The sequence below is a fragment of the Sander vitreus genome, chromosome 19 (genome assembly GCF_031162955.1).
Source record: "Sander vitreus isolate 19-12246 chromosome 19, sanVit1, whole genome shotgun sequence".
NCBI classification, from domain to species: Eukaryota; Metazoa; Chordata; class Actinopteri; order Perciformes; family Percidae; genus Sander; species Sander vitreus.
The window spans coordinates 9,343,693-9,365,039 of NC_135873.1; the positions used below are offsets into that span (position 1 = coordinate 9,343,693).

General features: G+C 38.8%; 1 protein-coding gene across 8 annotated transcripts in view; it reads right to left on the bottom strand.

Moving 5' to 3' along the window:
• Window positions 1-21,347, bottom strand: part of LOC144534478 (phospholipid-transporting ATPase ABCA1) — a 187,392-nt gene that overhangs the window by 78,103 nt on the left and 87,942 nt on the right. For 5 of the 8 annotated variants that reach the window (XM_078276426.1, XM_078276418.1, XM_078276420.1 and 2 more), the window contains 11 exons: window positions 18,359-18,581; window positions 17,452-17,673; window positions 13,428-13,632; window positions 12,990-13,106; window positions 12,164-12,335; window positions 10,978-11,109; window positions 10,142-10,281; window positions 9,259-9,396; window positions 4,415-4,629; window positions 3,239-3,317; window positions 971-1,176 (listed from right to left, as the gene is read on the bottom strand). In XM_078276426.1, coding sequence (XP_078132552.1) covers window positions 971-1,176; window positions 3,239-3,317; window positions 4,415-4,629; window positions 9,259-9,396; window positions 10,142-10,281; window positions 10,978-11,109; window positions 12,164-12,335; window positions 12,990-13,106; window positions 13,428-13,632; window positions 17,452-17,673; window positions 18,359-18,581 — 1,849 coding nt within the window. The remainder of the gene's footprint in view (window positions 1-970; window positions 1,177-3,238; window positions 3,318-4,414; window positions 4,630-9,258; window positions 9,397-10,141; window positions 10,282-10,977; window positions 11,110-12,163; window positions 12,336-12,989; window positions 13,107-13,427; window positions 13,633-17,451; window positions 17,674-18,358; window positions 18,582-21,347) is intronic. The other 3 variants (XM_078276424.1, XM_078276425.1, XM_078276423.1) reach the window with 3 other exon arrangements.

Here is a 21,347-nt window from a genome sequence, read left to right on the forward strand (position 1 = left end):
AATGGCAAGGAATGTGGCTTTTCAAGATGTGTATCAACATTCATTTGAAACTGAAACCTGCTGAAAACCAATATTTTTTTAGCATGATTATGATCAACTCATTGCTCTGCAGAGAGGCATATTGGATTCATACTCCTAACACAGTTGAGCCCTTTGTCCTGAATGACAAACTGAACTTGTTATGTGTTACAGGTGATAGATTCAGTACTTTTACATTTTGTATTTGAGCTATCTGTGTTTTTTGTTCCTGATGGGATTGTGGTGCATGGGGTATGGCACTTGGACATTGACTATGGCAACTCCCACCTTTGGATCCACTATCCAATAGATTTGTAATCCTGTTCAACCAATTACCCAATGCAAATTGCACACCTGCTGTGTAGGTTGACTATATATGCGTTTGCTGTTTTGTCTTTGTCCATTTTGACTCTGATGAAGACACAGGGAAGTTGAAACATTAGTCTGTTTGCACAATTAAAGGCTACAAATGAATTAGTGTTCTCCAGTCCCTTCTTTTCCTTTGGAAGTTTGCTGTCCTTGAGCTGAGAGGCACCTGATTTACTTGTATGCTGCTGAACATTACGCAGAAAAACCTGCTTCAACAATACTTGCAATTACTTGGCACTGAGACTGAATCAAAAACAAATATCCTAGACTTGATTGTTAAGTTATTGGCTTAAATGTATGTTGCTTGTCACTCTGCAGGAGGGATTTGAAAACGGTCCATCAAAATTTTGATTGCTAATTTAAAGACTCTGAGCAGAAAGCAGAAAAGACAAAAAAAGAATGGGGGAAGGAGTGGAAAAAAATAGTATGGTATAAAGTGTAATTGCAGAAATAAAAAAAAGGAAAACAAGGGCAACATTGTCAGTATGTGTACTTTTCTGTTCCTGTGTGTATGTATGCAGTATCTCTATATGTATGCATGCTTGTATCTTTAGCTAGGTTGTCAATCCCATGCTTAGTATACCTCCTCCAGCGTGGTGTCAGAGATGCCGTAGCTAGTCAGACCAAGGTCAGCCATGGCTAGGTCAAGCTCTTGAAACAGCAGTGCAAAGGTCCCATCTCTGGCTCCACTATAAGGCAGTATGTAGGTGATCTCCTGACCAATGCTCTCCAAGAAGACTGCCTCAGGGACGTGGTGCTGCACAATTTGACCCACAGCTGTCAAATCTGCTGGATGAATAGCCGCAAAAGAACTCAGAACACAAAACCAAAGAATAGTAAAATTGCATGCACAAACAGAAATTTCTTTATGTCTTTTCATGTCTCCTTTTTGATGAAGTTATAAGTTAGAGTGACATAATGGACAGGGGCTTCAAGAACAACCACCACTATTGGCTGCAAAATAATACAGTAAAGAAGAAAAGAAAAATTTTACCCAACTATATTTTGAAGTAAACTATGAAAAACCATTGTGTAATGCACAGAGATCACAACATACCTGATGCTGTGACCTTTAAACATACTGAAACAGATCAGTGGACATAATTCTCCTGCCTCATCCATTCTGAAGCTGGGTCTTAGTGAGAATCAATCAGGACAGTGTTGCAGAACGCATTGCATCCATTATTGATCCAGAACCTCTCATACATAATTACTGCAGCTTAACAACCAATGGCTTGGTGCTTTATGAAGAAGTAAATGGATCTGCCTCACACATCAGACTGAATTATTTGTGAAAATGTGTGTGTGTTTGCTGGTATGTGTGGTAATAAAGAGAAATGTGATGTCACTTGTGAAATATGATTACTTTTATGGCATTTTCTATGCCATGTGAGCATTGATTGATTGTACATGCATAATAAACTGGAGCCTACCTAAGATTTTTTCTTCTGATATTGTCTTGCATGAATACTTTTGTTTACCTGCTCAAGGCTGGGAATGATCAAAACAAATCACCACCATCACATGCCATTTAGTTGGGCGATCTTTTCTGCTTCTGCAGTGTCTCTGCATTTCTTTATTCTAATATAATTCCATTCAGAAAAACTGAAGTAAGGTCAGAGAAAATAAGATTTCATCATTTGTATAACACACTCTACTGTAAGCTCAATGAATAATTGGTTGATAACTTGTAACAGGATTTGGGCTAGTGACAGTTTTGAAATGGTATGCAACATCTTCAACAGTAAAAATTATATTTAACCTTCAACATTACTGTACAACACTGGAACAAAGGAAATGTGTCAATATTTGAATTTGGAAAAGACAGCTAAAGGAGAAAAAAATACAACATTGTTTCATGTACATCAATTAAGCTAATCAAATATTAAGATAATATTGTTGTAGTATTAGGGTAAGAGTTGTGTTCTGTGCTTGCTAAATGAGTGGCATTTTTGTGGTTGTCGTTGTCAAGTTTGTGTTTTTTTTCATAGAAGAAGGATATATAGTGTACATGTGTGTTCTGGGTCAATATATATTTGGGAAATCAAAATAAAACTTTATTTCAAAAAAGAGAGAATAAAATAAAATGTGATGCTAAAAAGTTTGCAATCTTAGGTGATGCTTTTCTGGTTAGGCTCAGGCATAGGATGCATTGTGTCCACTGTCTCATCACAACGAAAAACCCTCTCAAATGTAACAAATTTGAGTTCTGAGTATTGAATTTGAAGGACCAACCCTGCTGCTATCGATTGCATATCCCTGCTCCCAGTTTTTCTGCACTCACAAAGCTCCCCTCACTCTTTCTCTATCACTAAAAGTCCTTTCCCAAAAAACTTTCCCATTTGTACCTTCCATTTCACTGGAGTGCACTCTACCAGTAGTTAGAACATTTCAACAGTATATACAGTAAAGGCGCAAACTACTTTACTTTTCCTGTGGTGTCTGTTGGTTTTGGTAGTGAAAAGGTGAAAAAAAATCTATGAGCAAATAGATCTTCAGCACCATTGGACGATGCTATTTTGAGACGTTATATGGTTATTGTTTGCGTGTTTTGGGACGGTTCCCAGACTCTTGTGTTGTTTTAAAGATGGCTGACATGGGGTTGAGCTATAGTACCTAACTCGGTGTGTGTTATAGTAACTTACACATTTTACTTGAGGTTTAATATGGGGGCTGAATAGATACAAAATGTTCAGTTTTGGATGAAATGTTTACACAAATATTCACACTATTTGTTGTTCAAGTGTATGCTGTACCAACTATTTAACATTTTGATATAGCATAGGTTTACAGATTAGGTTAGATGCTAATCCTAATATACGACTGGTAGTAACAGAGATGGAGTTTCTACCTGAAAGATCAGAGTTGCCCCAGCTTTGGCTGCCGATGCCATCATCCAGGCTGCTGTCCCTGGAAGGACACTCTTTCTCCTGTTAATCAGAATTGGATTAGAAAGGCCTTATCATGCATTGCCACTTAGAATGATAAACAGTGCCTCCTTGAAAATTCTTGTCTTACATTAATGTAATAATCAATGCTATCCACACGTTTCAATTTAATTGCTCTAACGAAAATGTATGCATGAGACAACGTGGGCGACCTGTAATGTAACATGAAGTCACAATATTTCAGCCAAAGACAATACACACAAATGAAATAATATTTTTAATTCCAACAAAGGTTGAATAAACTTCACAGCAAGAACTTTATGACACGTATTAAATGGAGTTTAATCACACTGAATGAGATCAGCACAATCAAACTTAGTCCAGCTCTGTTTCCGAGCTATACTGGCTGTGCAATTGCAAAATCTTCCACTGAATTACAAAGTCGTCATCTCGGAGAGGGGGTACTGTTCTACCTTGCCCACAATGGTGTTAGCATGTTTATTTATTTCAAACAAATGCCTCTGCTCACCTCAAAGAGCCTGCAGAGTAATGATAATTGCTCTAGCCTTGCTGGCATCAGTGCAGCTTGTTCATTTGCTCCTATTGATTAAAAGTAAGTGTGCGAGGCACCATTGGCGAGCAAAAGGGAGATTCACCCCTCTCCCCGGTGATAATAAGTATCACCCAGCACGTAGGCATTTGCCAATTCTCATGCTGGGAGAGATTGAACACAGATCATTATAGGGGGAGGGTGGCAAGAGAGAAAGCGAACACGCAGGAAAGTCAGAGGGAGCCATGTTCAATAACAGACTAGAGAGAGGTTACTGTTGTGTCAAAAGGGCTTGCGGCTGAAGTTCTTTTCTTGATACATGAAGTCAAAAATAGTAACCCCCTTCAGTTACAGCAGTTTTATGTAAAGTTATTTTAATTATGATAAAACAGAAGGGTAATTACATGGTTAAACAAGGGCACTAATCACCAAATTTGTGGTTATCTGAAGATAATAGGCTCACACATGTTGTGACTGTCGCAAGCCATAAGTGAATATTAACATAACCTTTTTTTATTTTAGGTTCCAGATTTAAAAGCTAATCAGTAACCAAAAACCACATGCACAACCGCACGCTTTCTGCTCGTACCTCTTTGTCCTGACTGTGTTTGATACCATTACGCTGAGCCATCATCTTTTCAGCCTCGTCTCGGACCAGTGTGAGGTAGTAGCCGCTGCCAAAGCATTTCTTTAGAAAGAGTGAGGAGCCACAACAACGCATCTTGCCGTGGGAGATGATAGCAATGCGATCACCTAAGATATCTGCCTCATCCATGTGGTGTGTAGACAAAATGATGGTGCGACCTAAAGAGAGACGGAAAGAGAGACTCAATCGTCACCTGAATGGCAAAGTGCTTGGTGTCTAGGTTTCTGTGTGAGTCACAGAGTAAAGAATAAAAACTGTGGATTGCAAATATGAAAAAAAAAAGTTAAGGCACAGACTGATAAAAAGAAAAAAAAAACATTTCTGAAGCATTTTTCTCTTTAGAGCTTGTTTGTTTTGACAACTTTTGTTATAAAAAAGAAGCCTGACAAGAAAAGATGCCACAGATCAAAAGTGTTCAAATCAAGCCAATATCTCAATCTGTCTCTGCATGGTAGTCACTTATCTCTTTATTGCCAATTCCACAGTGTGTTTTACCCATGCTTATCCACATGGCAACAAAGCAAACTCCAGAGGAGTGTGTGGGCGTGAATCTGGGACAAAATTAAAATTATGATAAAGGCCACCCTAAGCCTACTTTCCAGCATTTCTATCATACCACATTTTATTTCAGCTCTCTATTCTTTGGTTCTGCGAGTCCTTTGATCAAACTGAGCACAACTGCAATGACAGCTACAGCATGCATTGCAAGGTTATTCACAGGTGTTTTAATCCTCTAATATCATGCTGTATCAGATAACACATTAATTATCACATACCTCAGAAATCAGAAAAAGGACTAGATCTGTGATTAAGTCACAGTATGGTCATGTCTCTACAGTCGGCATGACAGCAGAATCACAGAGTACATGGTAACCTTTCATCCAGTCATTTGCAGAAAACGTTTAACCCTATACCTTTATCATTAAGTGAAAAAGAAAGAAACCTGCTTAGAAGTTAGTAATTTTGAAAAGACAGTGTTTGCTCAAGAGAATCATTTTTTACAGCTACAGCGAAGAACTTCCTGTTCATACTGGCCATTAAAATATTCCTTCTTAATGTACCTTCATGGGCAAAATTTACAGCCCTCGTTTTGCGCAAAGATACGTAAAAAAAAAGTGAGGCTAATATGAGGCTTAAGCATCCGCATGTTAACAGTGTCATTGCGAGCATGTTAGCATGCTGACATTAACATTTAGCTTAACGCACTGCTGTGCTTAACTGCAGCCTCACAGTGTTGATAGCATGGCTGTAGACTCTTAAGACATCATTTTAAAAGCAAGTTTGAGATCACATCAACTCTTACAGAGACTACAGGTGTGCCATATCAAGAATATCAATCTCAAAACATGGCAAAAAAATGCACTCACTGTAAGTAGCTGACTGGATGGAGTGTTTTTATACTTTCTTCAGTGAATTTGGTGTTGAAGCAAAAGGTCAGGTGCTCTGCTGAGCTTGGCGGCTTTTTTTGCACTGAGTTAAATGTGTATCCTCGCAGGTCACATTATCCCAGGGACAAGGACACACTCAGAGGTCATTATCTGCAGCCCAATGCAGCCATTTTGCTTGGCCAACTATATCCGCTGCGTCTCCCCTCCTCCCATCTCCCCCACTTTGTGTGCCCTGACACCAGCTGAGCTGTTAAATCCATCCCTTCTCAGTAAGTTTGGCTGCCTCATGCTATGCCAAGCAAGTCTGGATCCCTCTACATACAAACTCCAACAAAACGCCAAGTTGAATGAATGCCCACAATCCAGTCAATTTAAGAAAGGGGGGGGGGGAGGGGAAATCAATGCTTATGAAGGGGGTGGGTTGATGAGATTGCTTGAGGTTTAGTTTGACTGAGCCAGTTCATTTTGCATGGGATGCTCAAACTCAGGCAATTTTCCTGGAGATTTGCCGTGCTTTACAAGGTAAAAAAAAAAAAATCAAATCGCACTGCATCATCCGTGAGTTGGGAGTAATATAAATGTGTTTGGACTGCAGATGGCCCACAAAGGTATTCTGATTTATAGTGTGTTGTGGTGCATTACAGCACAAAGTGATATATCAAAAGGAGTTCTGTGTTCAGGTAAATTGGTAGTACTCGCACTACGTACAGTAAAGTGAGCCTGGACATCTGGTTTCTGTTATTTAGCTTCCTTCCTACTAAATCAAGTTGATAGAAATGGATTTCACAGTGGGTGAGTAAGCCTGGACAGATATTATGTACATCGGCAGTAAGATGAATTATTGGACAAAACTGTATTAACTGCTGTTTGTGGCAATCATCCATCCATTAGCCATATCTGCTTAACCTTTGAAAGTTAGTGGGGGGCTGGCATTGGGCGAGAGGTGGGTACATCCTGTCAAAGGTGCCAACAGACAATCAGTCACGCTCACATTCAGCTAATCTAAAGTTGCCTTTTAACCTAACCTGCATGTTTTTAAACTGTGGGAGGAAACCCGAGCAAAAGCTACGCAGGTGTGGGGAAGGCAATACATTTAAAAATGACCTAAACACTATTTACAGTCTGTTCATGGAGTTAAAAGAAACAGATGGGCCTGTTGTTTCAATTAAAAGCAGTCAAATATAATAAAAGCCGACTGGTGGAAATGCAGCTGCAGGCTCAATATGTTTTGTTCACTGTTAGAATTTAAGAATTGAAACTCAGAGACTGTGGTTAATGCAAGGAATCTGTGAGTATTTGCTGACGGTTACACAGGTTGAAAGCATATTTTTCTGTGTGAATAATATCGTGTTAAATGTTACACGACGTTCTGAATACTATGGTTAAAAGTGTATAGCCCGCTCCAGTCTTCCCCTCCACCCTCTGCAACATATTGTATTGAAGATTTGAACACATTAGCATTTTTACCCAACACATACTCAGAATCGCTTTTTTTCTATGTCCTGAAAACGACTTAAGTAAGATCACATACAAGAAAAAAAAAGCTGGATGCATTTTAATGCCATCTGTACTGCAACATTGGTTTCAACCCCACATTAATTTGTAATCCAAAGATGAATGCATTATGCAAGGTATTTCAACTTTTCAGAAATGCCAGATAAACTGTAAAAATGTATGCAAGTGCAAACAGAGTCTACAGTAAATAGAATTGCTACAAACTATATTAAGTTTGAGTGCTCAGAAAATATGACCTGTTTCCCACATTTCCTTGCACCCCTAGTTTCTCACAAACTGCATCACCTTCCTACATGTGTCAAATCTAATCTCAGACTACATACAACATTCATGCTGTCAGTATTTGATGTGGGATTTAAGATGCTCAATGCTGTAATATACTACTGTAATATACTGTTCATGGTATTTTGAAAGGAGCTGCTTTGATAGTTCACTGCATTACTAATTCAATCTTAACTTAACTTCAGGGGTGGTATTGTTTTAACTTGATTACACTACAAATTAGTGATTACATGGCTGCTGAGACAAGCTGTTAAAATGAGAAAGTCAGTGGGAGAAACAAGTTTTATTAGCTATGTAATCTAAAATGTTAGGTTGTGTATCATGTGCATCTCTGTAAAATAAAATGTCATATTTATGTGGCAGTAAAGAGCTATGTAAGGGAAAGGTAAAAGAGAACCAGGCATTTAAAGGCACCAGAAAAGGCTTGTAAATTGGTAAAGTTATCAATTACAACCAATAAATCAGGTGATAAGAAATTATGCTGTCACAGCATGTATACAATCTATAATATAAATCTCATCCTAAAGGCCCATTTTATAACATAATGAGTAGGGTAATTTAATTGTAATCGATTTACAGTAATGGCAAAACATTTTTTTTAATGAATTTGCTTTTTAAAATGTGTACTTTAAATCTAAAGACAACAACAAAAGATCAATTCCAGCCTCCTTAAATGCAAAGATCTAAGAAAGAATCAAATACCAACATGTCACCATATTAGCATAAATAACATGCCTTATTTATTACAAGACAGTTTCATTTAACAGAGCACATGTACCCAATGCCTATGTTCCTTATAGCAAATAAGCCCAAATTGAATGAAAACAATACCCACTTAGAGCAATATGGTCAACCAGCTAGTGTGACAAAACCTGCAAACTTAATTAGCTATGAAGAAGCACAATATTAAGCCCTATCATATAAATAGACTGCCTGTAGCTTTTCCTTAATGACAAACCTTAGTAACACTGAAGTGCAAATAAGACTGGAGAGGCACAAAACAGGACTCATTCAACCAGCCAGGATGTGGGTGTTCTCATTATAACAGACTTATCTCCGCCTCCCAATTCGAGTGAAAGAACATGATTAGAGTGACAAAAGCTAATGACACAGTGAGGGCGGAATGTCACTAAATGCACATTAAACATTTAGACATCTGTTGAGAGTTATGCGTCACGATAATGTCCATGTCCTGCTTAAAGCCACTAGCAACCACAAAGTATATAAGGCTGAAGTGTGACAAGCTGATTGACAGGGCAGACAATTAGGGACTCTGTTAAATAGCAATGCCAATTAAAGCTTCTTGGATTCACTTGTCTTCACTTCTATTTCCATTTGTTCCAGTACAAATTACAATTTCTCTCCATCCACAGAGGGCAAGGCAAACAAAGAAAATAACTTCTGCTGGCTACTCTAGATGGTTCATTACCTTAACAGCTTTAATATTGGATTCATTTGAGCCATTACAGTTACAAGTTAACCTTGAGCTCAGCTCAGTTTTGGAAAGTTTCAAGTTTCAAAGTTGTCAAGCTCTGTCAATTACAAACATGAAGGATTTTAAAGCCTTTAGTGGAGCTTTGGTTCTTACTACTAATTCCATACCTTGTTTGTATTTTAACAGCAGTTCCCAGATACCCCTGCGTGCATAGGGGTCCACTCCCGCTGTAGGTTCATCTAATATGACGATTTTTGAGCCGCCGACAAATGCTATAGCCACAGACAGCTTCCTCTGCATCCCACCTAGAACACAGAACAATCTCCATTAACTACGGTATCCTAGTAATATATTTTGTCTTTGTGATTTTTAGGAAACTGCAGCTGACATGAAATGGATACTCATCTTTGTCCTGGGAATTCTGCCTATAATCATTGACAAATCCTACACAAATATCTGTCAACATTAGGATTCAGATGTAAAAGGGACACAATATTGGGAACTGATTATGGACTAAATGTGTCAAGCTATACCTCTCCAGGTTTTATTGTCTTTTGCATGGTGTAAAATGATTGATGGCAGTGAGGTAGATACACCTTCCTCAGTTTATCTCAGTCTCCACTCTCATAGCGAGCGCTTCAAAATGCATCCAATGTAGTGCTAATGTAGTGGAAATGTCAGCATAGATCAACCTTGAAAGTCATATTTCAGTGATTTTGCTCACAAGCAATCCGTGACTGAGGACAATTTATCAAGCAGGACTTGCTCATGCCCCCCAGACAATGAATTACAACCTGTGACACACAGGTACAGTGCATGTGTATGTCAAGACAGCTGCATGCACACGTGCTGGCAGTGGAAGGGCATAACAGGGCAGCTTTATCCTGAATAGAAAGGATAATCTACAGATGATATTCCTCCTCAAGGGAAATTAATGCACCGAGCACAGGATCTGATGAACACATCAAAAAAATGAAATTTACATCTCTGCATTATTTCATTCAGACACTGAAATACACACATCCATGTCACACACACACACAGACACACCTGACAAGTTCTTAGCAAGATCCTTCCGCTTATGTGGTAAACCGACGTCCTTTATCATCTGGTCCATCTCATGTTTCACCTCATCGTGGCTGCATCCTTTCAGCCTGGCGTAGAAGTAGATATGCTCCTCCACTGTCAACCTGTATAGGTGAAAATAATATAACGCCCATTTGACTGACATGTCAGGCGGCACAGGTGACAACAGAAGCCATCAGCTGCCACTTATTTATATTTAAGTGTTTGGAATAAGCAAAATGTCACAATTATGCATCTTGCGAGATCATCTAGCTCCACTCTAAGTGCACTTTTGTGAACCGACGTAAAGAAAAGTATTGCGCTTCATCATAACTGCCTCACAGGTGGGATCATAATATGACGTAATATCTAGCTCTATGTTTGCATGAATATTTTACCCTACTTAATATAGATGCTTTGACTGTCTGGGATTAATATTAATGAAAGTAATTTGCAGGTGCTTAGCCATAATTATGATGTAGGACTTGTGTCGAGTTGCAGGTAATCAGTTTGTGGGGAGAGAGAAATAGAGGGGGACTCTAAAGGTGAAATAAAAAAACTGAATAATGGTTGGGAATGATGCCATTAGAAGAAATTTAGTGGACGGATTGAGCAAAGTTCATTTCATTTTTAAAGAGCAAAATGGAAAGGGATAATTGTAGATGTGAAACATAAGCCAAGACTGAGCCCTCGTTATCCATATTATTAAACTGCAGTGTAATGACCTTTTCTCCCTTTTTTTTAAATACACCAGAAGCTAAACATGATGATTATACCAATAACCAGTGGAGAACATGGGTGGATCTGCTAAATTTACTCACTCATTGAATAAGACATTGTGCTGTGGGCACATTCCCAAGTACTTTCGGATGCTGTCCATGTCCGTGTGGATGTCATATCCGTTGATGAGCGCTGTTCCTGATGTAGGTGGGAACAGTCCTGTCAGAATTGACCTACAGAGGAATAAAAAAAGACATAAACAAGACACAAATATCCTTATTATAAAGCTTAAAGATTAATCAAGGCTGTTGATTTTAACCTTATAGAGCTGCCACAGCACTCGAAAGGAGAGTTACTTCAACTTAGAAGCAGCTGGTTAACATAATGGTGAATTTGATTTATTTCCAGCTCCATTTAAACAATAGACATGTCAATAGTCATCCTATCCTACATTATCGACATATTCTAATGGAATGTTCATAAAGAGAAAGAGGAAAGGCAAAGGAAAATAAAAGATATTTTTACAAAAAAAAATAAGTACAGAATAATGGAACCAGTGCTGTATTGCTGTCAAAGCATTTGGAGCAACAACTATCCATACAGTATCATCTACATTAACTTGTATTCAGTCTCAGGTCATTAATTATGTAATAATTAATTATAGCCTGGGAAGACAATTTCCAAACAACAAACAAAAGATCATAAAATAGTGAAATTATGAGATTAACAATTTAAACAAAACAAACACTTCAACAATATTTAATATTGAGTGTTTTGGTTTGTTTTGCATATCTCCAAAAACTTTTCTAACAATTCTAACACTGTATCTCACACATAGATAGAAACTTTGCTGTGGAAATGCATCCAAACAGAGCTTCGGTGTGCGACAGAGTCCTTCCTCTGTCCTCTCTGTTGTGTTTCGTCACAGTTGCTCAGAGCGGATGTCTTCTCTTCAGCCCTTAGTCTTGCATCAATTGCTCTCTCCCTCGCTCTTTCTTTCTGGACCACTGGGTTTCAGTTATTTCCTGTCATCCTAAAGCCCTTCCAACCTTTCCACACTTTTTTTTTTTTAACAGCAATTAGATAGGTCCCGCTATCAACACAACATCAGACTGTGTGATAAATGTCCTCTCAGAAGATGTCACTCTTTGAAAGCAACCACCACAGAATGAATGTAGCAAAAGTACAGTCTGCATTGTGTACAAGTTAGATTAGTTGCACCCGGTGAAAACACATGAACATTGGGCCAAGTGGCAAAGCACAGGACTAATAGATAATGCAACTCACATTGTGGTTGTTTTTCCAGCTCCATTGTGACCAAGAAAAGATGTGATCTGATTCTCGTAGAAGTCCATACTCAGTCCGTCCACAGCGAGCTTCTTTCCAGTCTTGTAGATTTTAACAAGATTGCGGATTGAGACCCCTGCTTTTATACCAGGTGGTGGTTTCTCCAGATACTCTTTAGAAACACATTCATAAACCCACACATATACATAAAGAAAACAAGCATAAAAGCAGGTAAAATCCATTAAAGATAGGACTTTTAAAGACACAAACAATGATCCAAATGTAAACAAAGTAGCTCTTCTTCCAGAAATGTAAGGACTAACGCAAGATAACAACACAATCAAACTAAGTAATATTTATCAATGCTGCAAAAGGTTTGTTTACATTAGTAACATTTGCAGACACTGAAAAAGCATGCCTTTTTTAAAATTAAGTATGTTATTATTCCTTTAATTCTTATTGTCAAGACTACTGATTAGGCAAAGGTAAAAAGAAAACACCGCTGAGCACTAAAAGACAAAAAACAACAACCGTAGCTCACTCCCCTGGATGTTAATTGGAAATATTTTTTTTTTTTTTATTAAGTTCCAGACTTAACTCCACACAAAGCGCCAAGCTCCATTATCACCCTAAGTGACAAATAAGGTGCTAATGTTTGTTTGCGACCCATCCCAATTAACTTCTTAACACTTCTTATTAGAACTACGTTCCCTCTAGTACTGTACATGGCTGAGCTGTTGAGAATGTGACACATACATTATAACTGCGTAGATTACACTACGGATACACACCACAGCTGACAATTGAAAATGATTTGGCCGTTTACCGTTATGTACAGGGGAGTCCTTCAGCAAGCCGTGGTCAACGCCAGTCACTGAGGCTTTCCCACACCAGTAAGATGCAGTAAAAGGGAAGTACCATGGCTTCGGGATTCCATATTGTCCTGGGATCAAGCATGGAGAACAATCACATTCAACAGCTTTGCTTGCGGAAATATTGCACTTAACAGTGTATGTTTCCTCTTGACAGCCTGGCACAAATCCCTCTTTTAATTACAGTTGATGAGAAAAGCATTAAGACTAGCCTGTTAGGAGGACTGCATGGCCTATTGATTTAAGTTGGGCTAAGGGAAGGCATCTTATGCAAAAGGGGGAAATTCTGTAGAACACCAAATGGTTGCATTTTTCCATCTTTTTTTTTTTTTTAGATACGGCAGTGCTACAAATAACATAACATTTAAAGAAATCTGCTTAAAAATGAATACCTGGAAAGACATTTTCGATGTACCAGGTGAGCACCCAGTAAAAAGCAGCATCAAAGAGCATTATGATGATGGACACAACGAAGCTGTAGCGTTCTCCATCTTCTGGACTCTTTTTGATGTTGTACCACTGAATACCGATGCCTTGCTGCTCATACTTGGCAAAGTTGTCACAGCCATAGCCAAAGGCCACACATGACAACAAACTCTGGAGAATAAAAGATGTGCAAATAAAAACATCCACAGTTAAATAAGTAGTTAGACATTTTTGGAAATACGCTCATTTGCTTTTACGCTGAGAGATAGATTTCTCTTAGCACTTCCTTGTCTACACGATAAATACGTAGTTGGAGCCAGCAGCCGGTCAGCCACAGCTAGCCTGACTCCAACTTCCTGGAGTCTCCACTGGTTGCCTGGCAACTGGTCGGGGCCAAGCAATAGTCTGTCACATAACCCCCTGTGTAACAGTGAATTGTCATTTTCACATTCCAGTTTTTGTACGAATTAAACAAACGAAATATAACATGTGCTAGCTGTTGCCCTGTTTCCAGTCTTCATGCTAAGCTAAGCAGCTGCTGGCTAGTTACATATTTAACATACTGACATGAGAATGTTGTCTCGCTCTCATCTAATTCTTAGCAGAAACCAGATATGTGTATTTTCCAAAATGTAACTCAAAATCTATAAAGTTTCGTCACAGAGATAAAAAAAAACGGTTATTATTATTTTTTTATTAGTTAGTACAGAGAGGCAGGAAAGGGAGGGGATAACACACAGCAAAGGGCCACGGGTCAGATTTGAACCTGGGTCACTGCCAAGGACCTACATAGGGTGCAAATTCTACCAGGTGAGGTAGAGTAAACCCCGTCAGAGAATGTTAAGATTATTTTTGGGGGCTTTTTCCCTTTATTTGAAGGTGACAGGGGATGTACAAGAAAGGTGGGAGAGAGATGGGGGATGACACACAGTAAAGGGCCGGTTCGAACCCAGGCAGCAGCAAAGGACTCAGTCTACCTGGGACGCACACTCTTACTGGGGGAGATAGAGGTTGCCCCCGTCAGAGAATGTTTTATTAAATCATTCAGGTGATTAATTAATCTTACAACCCAAGGTCACAATAAACTGATCAATAAACTATTGTGGCAAACATTTCTACACTGTGTTTTTGCCTTTGTGAACATCTTAAAAGGACTTCATTTTAGACAAGAACAAAGATGGAGGCTAAAAAAAAGTGTGCTGAAAACGAAAGATTTGTTGGAGCCTTCATACGGTAGGAAATTGCAAATGATACTTTGCCCGTGAGACATCATCTGCCACGGCCTATCACTCTGCATTGTCATGTTGCCCGCCAGCTGTTTTACCATGCCTCATTTGCTCACAGCATTTTCACTCCAGCAGAAGCAGCAGCATTTGCTGAAGCTTCAGAGACAAACAATCATGGAAACTGTCTACCCTTCGTTACATTGCCAGGCAGAGAATCTGGAAAGCCCTGCAGTGACACCCAAACCTCTATCCTGGCTGCTAACACTGCTGGCAACCTCCTGTGCCCATCTACTGACAAGCAATCAACAGAGAGTCAGTAGATGAGGGGTGACAGCAGGGCTAGGGGGCATCCATCCTTGACCTATGTATGAACGGCTGACAAAACCACAGGAGCCACTTATTTGGCTTTTGAGAAATGGGCAGGAGTTGGGAAGCAGACAAAACAAGCCCCCTCTATTGAACACATGTCGACACTACAGATTCAGCCACCATTCAGCTGGCTGCAGACAAGGAGCATCGTTGAGAAGAATAGAGATCAGCGTTCCAGCTCTTTCTAAGGAGTCATTTTCCAGGACATTTATGACAACTAAAGCTGGGATAAGGGACAGGATCAGAACAGAGACAAATGAGTTTGTGTCTGAAGAAGCGTCCATTAAAAGCTGTAATAATCTGTTCTTTGTCGTACATGAAAATGTCAGAATACAACGTGCGTGTGTTTTAAGCGTTTCTCAGAATGAATGTGAGAGATTGAGGGGGCAAGAGCTGCAATAATCATACCATTAATCAATTAGTAAAGTGAGGGAAAATTGGCAATCCTTTTGATAAGTGTGTAATTAGCTTCTCCAACGTGTTGATTAGCAGCTTGAATATCTTTGGGTTTTGGCCTGATGGTCAGACAAATCAAGCAATTTGAAGACATCATCTTGACGTTAAGAAACTGTACAGGAATTTTTCACAATTTGATGACCATTCTTTTCATTTTACAGACCAAAGAATTCATCAATTAATTCAGAGAATAATCAGCAGGGCATTGTGATATCGGATTGGTCAAGGCTGATACTATATAACTTCAAAGCCCCCGGTTCGATTCCCGCTGTGGGCCTTTGTTGCTATTCATTTCCCTGCTTCCCTGTCTGCAGTTGAATAAATGTAGAATACATATACAATATGTTATATATTAGAAATGTCAGAAGAGTCCCACAACTGCAAAAAAAAGTTTAAACAAAAGCTGTATGCTCAAGTGAGCTGCCAGATGTGTCAAAATCATAGATCAATTAATTGAATGATTTCAGCAAAGGAAAGGAAAACCTGAGAAGTTTTGCAGGAATTACCATTTTACTCAGGATTTTTCCAGTACTTAAGGTTAATTGAAAATATTTCGGGTTTTCCAAAACATGAAGAAACTCTGGGCTCTTTCTTGTTTCTACCTCATTAAAAATTGGATGTAAAAGAGGGAGAAAATAGTCAGAGTAGAGTAGATAGGTAGTTGGATTGTGACCATGACCCATCTTATAGTGGCCCTCTGATACACCTGTAGGTCTCCTTTGGCACACGGCTGCAATCAAAAACTGTTCATATGAATTCAGGTGATCTTTTGAAATTCTGTTCCGAGTAAAGACTTCATTATCAAGGACAATGTGGGGGAGAATTTGTATGCCTTGGCACAATGTAGTTTCATCTGAGTTGGGAGACACACACACACAAGGATGAACTGGATAGTGGTTTGGTCAGTGAATCATTGCTCATGCTAATTAGAGGGCTAGAGGGCTATCCATCTAGATGAAGCAGGGGAGAAAAATCTCAGCGCCGGGGGAGGATCGAGCAATGGCAATTTGTGTAGAGATTAAATAAGGTTTGCAGTGCTTTATATGTAAAATGCCTACCTAACCTGCATGCAGTCTGTAAAAGGAAATGGACTGAAAAAAGTTTTTCAAAAGAAAAGAATGACATCATTTTTAAGGACTCACTCAAAGACAAGCAATTTTAGCTGGTCTGTTGGCACTGCTTGTTGGCAAAAGCAAGGTTTACCAAGTGTCCGCAGATGAAAGCAGTAGTTACTTCTGTTAGGTGTATTATTAACTGCCAATACTTCAATTTGTTAAATAAGCCACATAAGACTGTTCGCCTTGGCCACCCGCACCTGATACCGCATTGGAATTCACAAATAAGAAAACCCGACCCGACTGAAATTCTGGGAAGATGCACTCGCATGCACGGCAATGAAGATCTAAGATTTTGTGTCTTTGTCTGTAGAAAGGACAGCTTGAGGACAAATGATACCAGCACCGGCAAAAAGGCTGCACTGAAAGTTGAGCAATGGTGTACAATGTATCTTTATTCCTTAGAGGATAGGAGAAAATCCCCAACTTCCTTACTTTTATTTACATAAAAGAAGAGACTAGACAGCAGGTTTGTGTAAAAATATGTCAGAACAAATGATTTTGAGTTTAAATTTCACGGTACCTCTATATTCATCATGCAGACACACCTCTTTATCAGGAGAATTATGCAGGTACAATAAAGGCAAATCTCTCACAGGTATTGTTGACACTGGGAGTAAATTAATTTGCTTTCATAACAACCAGCACCAAATCAAATCAGACTTGTGCCTGTTTGGATATAAATGGAAATTTGGATTGCCAAAGGGTTATTATAGTGGCAAAAACATAAGACAAGAATTAAACTCAAAATACAGTCAGCCCTCATGTATGATAACAGCAGGGGAAGATATTAAAAACCATGTCAGAGCTAAAGACAGACTTACCACAACAACCTTGGCCTGAAAACCCATGACGTCGCTCCAGGCGTAGCAGAGGATGTGCGGTAGGTAAAGGACAAAGTAGATGAGTCCGCCGCACGCCGCTGCTAAATTGGCCTTAGAGAAGAAGACGCTAATGAGGAAGCACTGACTGATGGTGGCCAGGCAGAACACCAGCAGGAAGAAAAAGATTACTGATGGGTCGCTGTATTGTAGCACCTTGCCATACTGTGTCAGAAGAACAAATAAAAGACAGGAGAAAAACAGAAATGTGAATTTTATGTTAAAAATGTGAATTTTGGTAGAGGAGGTTATCTTGCAGATTATTTATCAGGAAAACAAAGAGATTCAGAAAGCATGATTATTATAGCAGATTTTTGTACAACACAGTAGCCAGAGTAAAAGAGTTTTGAAAGGGTTAAACTATCTGGTGTATCAATATTTCTGAGACACCTGAACATTTTCCAGTTGACTGATATTCTATTACATAATGTGAAAGTCGTTAAATATGTCACTCTTTTACTGCCAGTTTGAAGGAGGACCCTTCTCTAATTTTAGTGAGCTACTCATGGATCCATCCATTACACCATGACGTCTTCTCTGAGCCAACTTCAAAGAGGCACTTGGAACTGTTAGGATAACGGTGCTATTGTAATGGATGCAATTATGATTAAAAAAACCTTATAGAGGACACTGTTACATGGAGCTGTATGAATGTTCATTATAGAAACTCTTCCAAATTTGCAAAAGTACAACTGTTCTAGCATCAAGTACAATTATCTCATTCTAGTGCTTTGCTTTGTCCTCAGATTAACATCTTTATGATTTTAAACATAGCGACTTGATAGCCCAAACTCTCCAAAAGTAGTGCTGGGTCCTCCTTGAATCATTGTTAAATCATTTTTTAAATCACCTTCAGTATAAGGGCAAGGAGGAGGGCGCTGATGGCCAGTGGCAGCACACTTGATACTGCCCAGCTCAGCCAATAGATGGAACTTCTCAGGCCCATGATCCTCACTGTCTCCTTAAGCCTCGCCTCTTTCTCTGCAACGATGCCCTTAACGATCATGGCCACTGAGTAGATCCAGGCTAAAGTCATGTATAAGGGGAGGGAGCGAGCCAGAGACCGGAGGAACCTGAAAGGTGGAGGAGCCCAGACAAGACAATGACCCCACATACATCTGGTATTAACATATAATCTGTATCTGGATAGTGACATCTGATCGCAGACCTTTACAAAATACTGATATTAATCAGAATTACTGATAACACAATTCTGCCAGCATTATGACTGGATGTCAATACGCAAACTAGGTGGGCAATCTTGTCATCAAACATATCAGGTCAATGAAAACTACAGTATGTTGCTACATCGGGTCTACTTACTTTTCCTTTTAGGTAGCAGGAATAGGCAAGATTGGGTGACTTCTAAGCTTAGCTTTACCTAATCATTTAGCCACATGGGGGCAGTGGAAAAAGTTGTAAAAACAACACTGACATATTATCAACTTATAAAGTTAAAAAACTTTTGCTAACATATACGAAGCAACATTAGCATTAATTTGGCCAAGGACCTTTGTTACTGCGATCACCAGCTAGTCGCTAACTTTGTCTGTCTGATGTTTGGTTCCAAGCAGGTAGCATACAGTGGGTTTTAAGAGCTTTCTTACTAAAAACAGCTGCCTGCTGCTGGAGATGGCGCTGATGGCAGCAGTGAGACTGAACCTAAACAGTAAAGTTGTGGGCCATAAACCCAAATAATGAGCTGGAAGATGCTAGAGCGCTCTGTAGCGCTGAGCACAGGCTGATGATTATATTTGTGGGTTCATCACTACAGGTATAAGCAACCTTTTTCCCATACACATGGCCATTTGATCCATTGTTAATATAAAAAAATGATTTAAACTGCTTTAAAAATGTAACCAAACGGTGCAGAATGAATTTACACCTGGCTGAGATCTTATCACACGGCAATCTATAAGCATTCTGATTGCAATGTGCTCTGCATGCATTTACACCTTGATTATCGTGGTTTTTTTTTTCAGATACATATTTCTTGTTATTACCAGGAGTATATGGGGATAAGTCTGTCGGTAACTGACAGACTTGTCATTATAATGGTGATTAAAAAAAGGACTTGCACATGACAGTGCTGTCCTTTTGCTGAACATTCTCACTGTGCAAGTTTAACACAAGTGTGAACCACTGTCAGTGGTGGAAGAAGCACTCAGAATAAAAAAAAAATAACAGTAAAAGTAGTAATTTCAGAATTTAAATCTACATATAAAAGTCCTGCCTAAAAGTTTTACTTAAATAAATGTATGTAAGCATTATCGGCAAAATGTTTATTTTGCTGCTTACGTTTAATATGTAAATGTAAGCAATGAACAATGTACCATATTTTATACAATTAGCTATAGCTGTCAAATAAATGTTGAACTATAAAGTGTAGTGTAGTGGAAATATAAAGTAGCATAATATGGAAGTTTTTAAGTGAAGTACAAGTACTTCAAAATCAGACTTTAGTGCTAAGGTAAATGTAACGTTCCACCACCATCCATTTATGGATCAATAGTGTCTAATTTATTTTAGTCCTGTGTGCGTTAGTGATTGATGACATGTCAATAGCTGTCTTCTAACTGTGAAGGTGGTCTCTGACGCTGTCATTTGCACAACAAATTAATCAGATTGACAAAGAATTTGAGATGGTCTCACGTTCTCAAAACAAGGACATACTGTTTGGGAGAGCAAATGTGTATCGATCATCAATGATTTGTGTTGTTTTCATAAAAACAAGCACTTTGATTGAGCTGGTTTGAGACTGGAACCAAATGTGGGAAATGACATCAATCTGGATGCCAACTAATAAATGCATTACCTCTTCCATAATGGAAGAGAAAACACATGTAAAATGACAGAGGACTCAGGTGCAGATGACACAACTGTTTTTTGTCAAACCTAATCCAGCTACAGCCTTATGATAATTACCATTTGATTTGCTATTATTAATCTGCTGAAAATGGCTGTGAAATTATCATTTAGAATGGGCCTGTGATCTGAATACACATTGCGTTTGCAGTTGCTCCTCCAAGGCACTCAACTAACTCAATTTATTGTTATTAATGTTTGCAAGCTATCAACAAATTGTAAACATATTAGGCTGATGGGAAATTACATTTCACCCAGCTGTTCAATTATCAGTTTTTATTTACCACCCACATTTCCCAATTAAACTGAAAAAATTGATTAGGCAGATCTAAAATAACCATCCTTTTTATTTCATTAACATCACCTGCAAAACAAGGGACTGTTGAAGGATGTGGTCTATTCAAAGGACACCAATAATAATGATGCTTGTGTCACCTAAGGCGCAAAGGATCTCCCATTTGTGAAAGCAGTGCTTTGTGCATCTTTTCTCATTGATCCTTTAGCAGGATCATTCCAACAGATAAGCAAGTCCGTAATATCCCACCAAATCACTGATTTAACAGCGGGATCAGTATATAAACAACTAAAAAACATTCACAACCTATAATATATTTCCAGTATGTAGACATCTGCTAAAAAATAAGAAAAAAACACACACACTGCACACAACTAATGTTGTTCACATTTTCTTTGGCCTCTTTTCTGGGAATAAAACCAACTTAGATGACTGTACTTAGAGTGCTTTATACATCATGAGCGTAATGATGCAGGGATAGGCTTAGACAACTAAAGTATTGCTCTTATTGTTCCAACCTGTGTACATTATGCACGAGTTCAAAGTCAGGTGACATTTCGGATACAGTAAATCTAAACATGGTGCTTTGACGAGTAGTCTCAAGTTCAAATTACTCATGAGGGGTTCACTTTTGTTTTAGTCAGCACAGGAAAAAACAAGACATATATTGCTCCTGTTT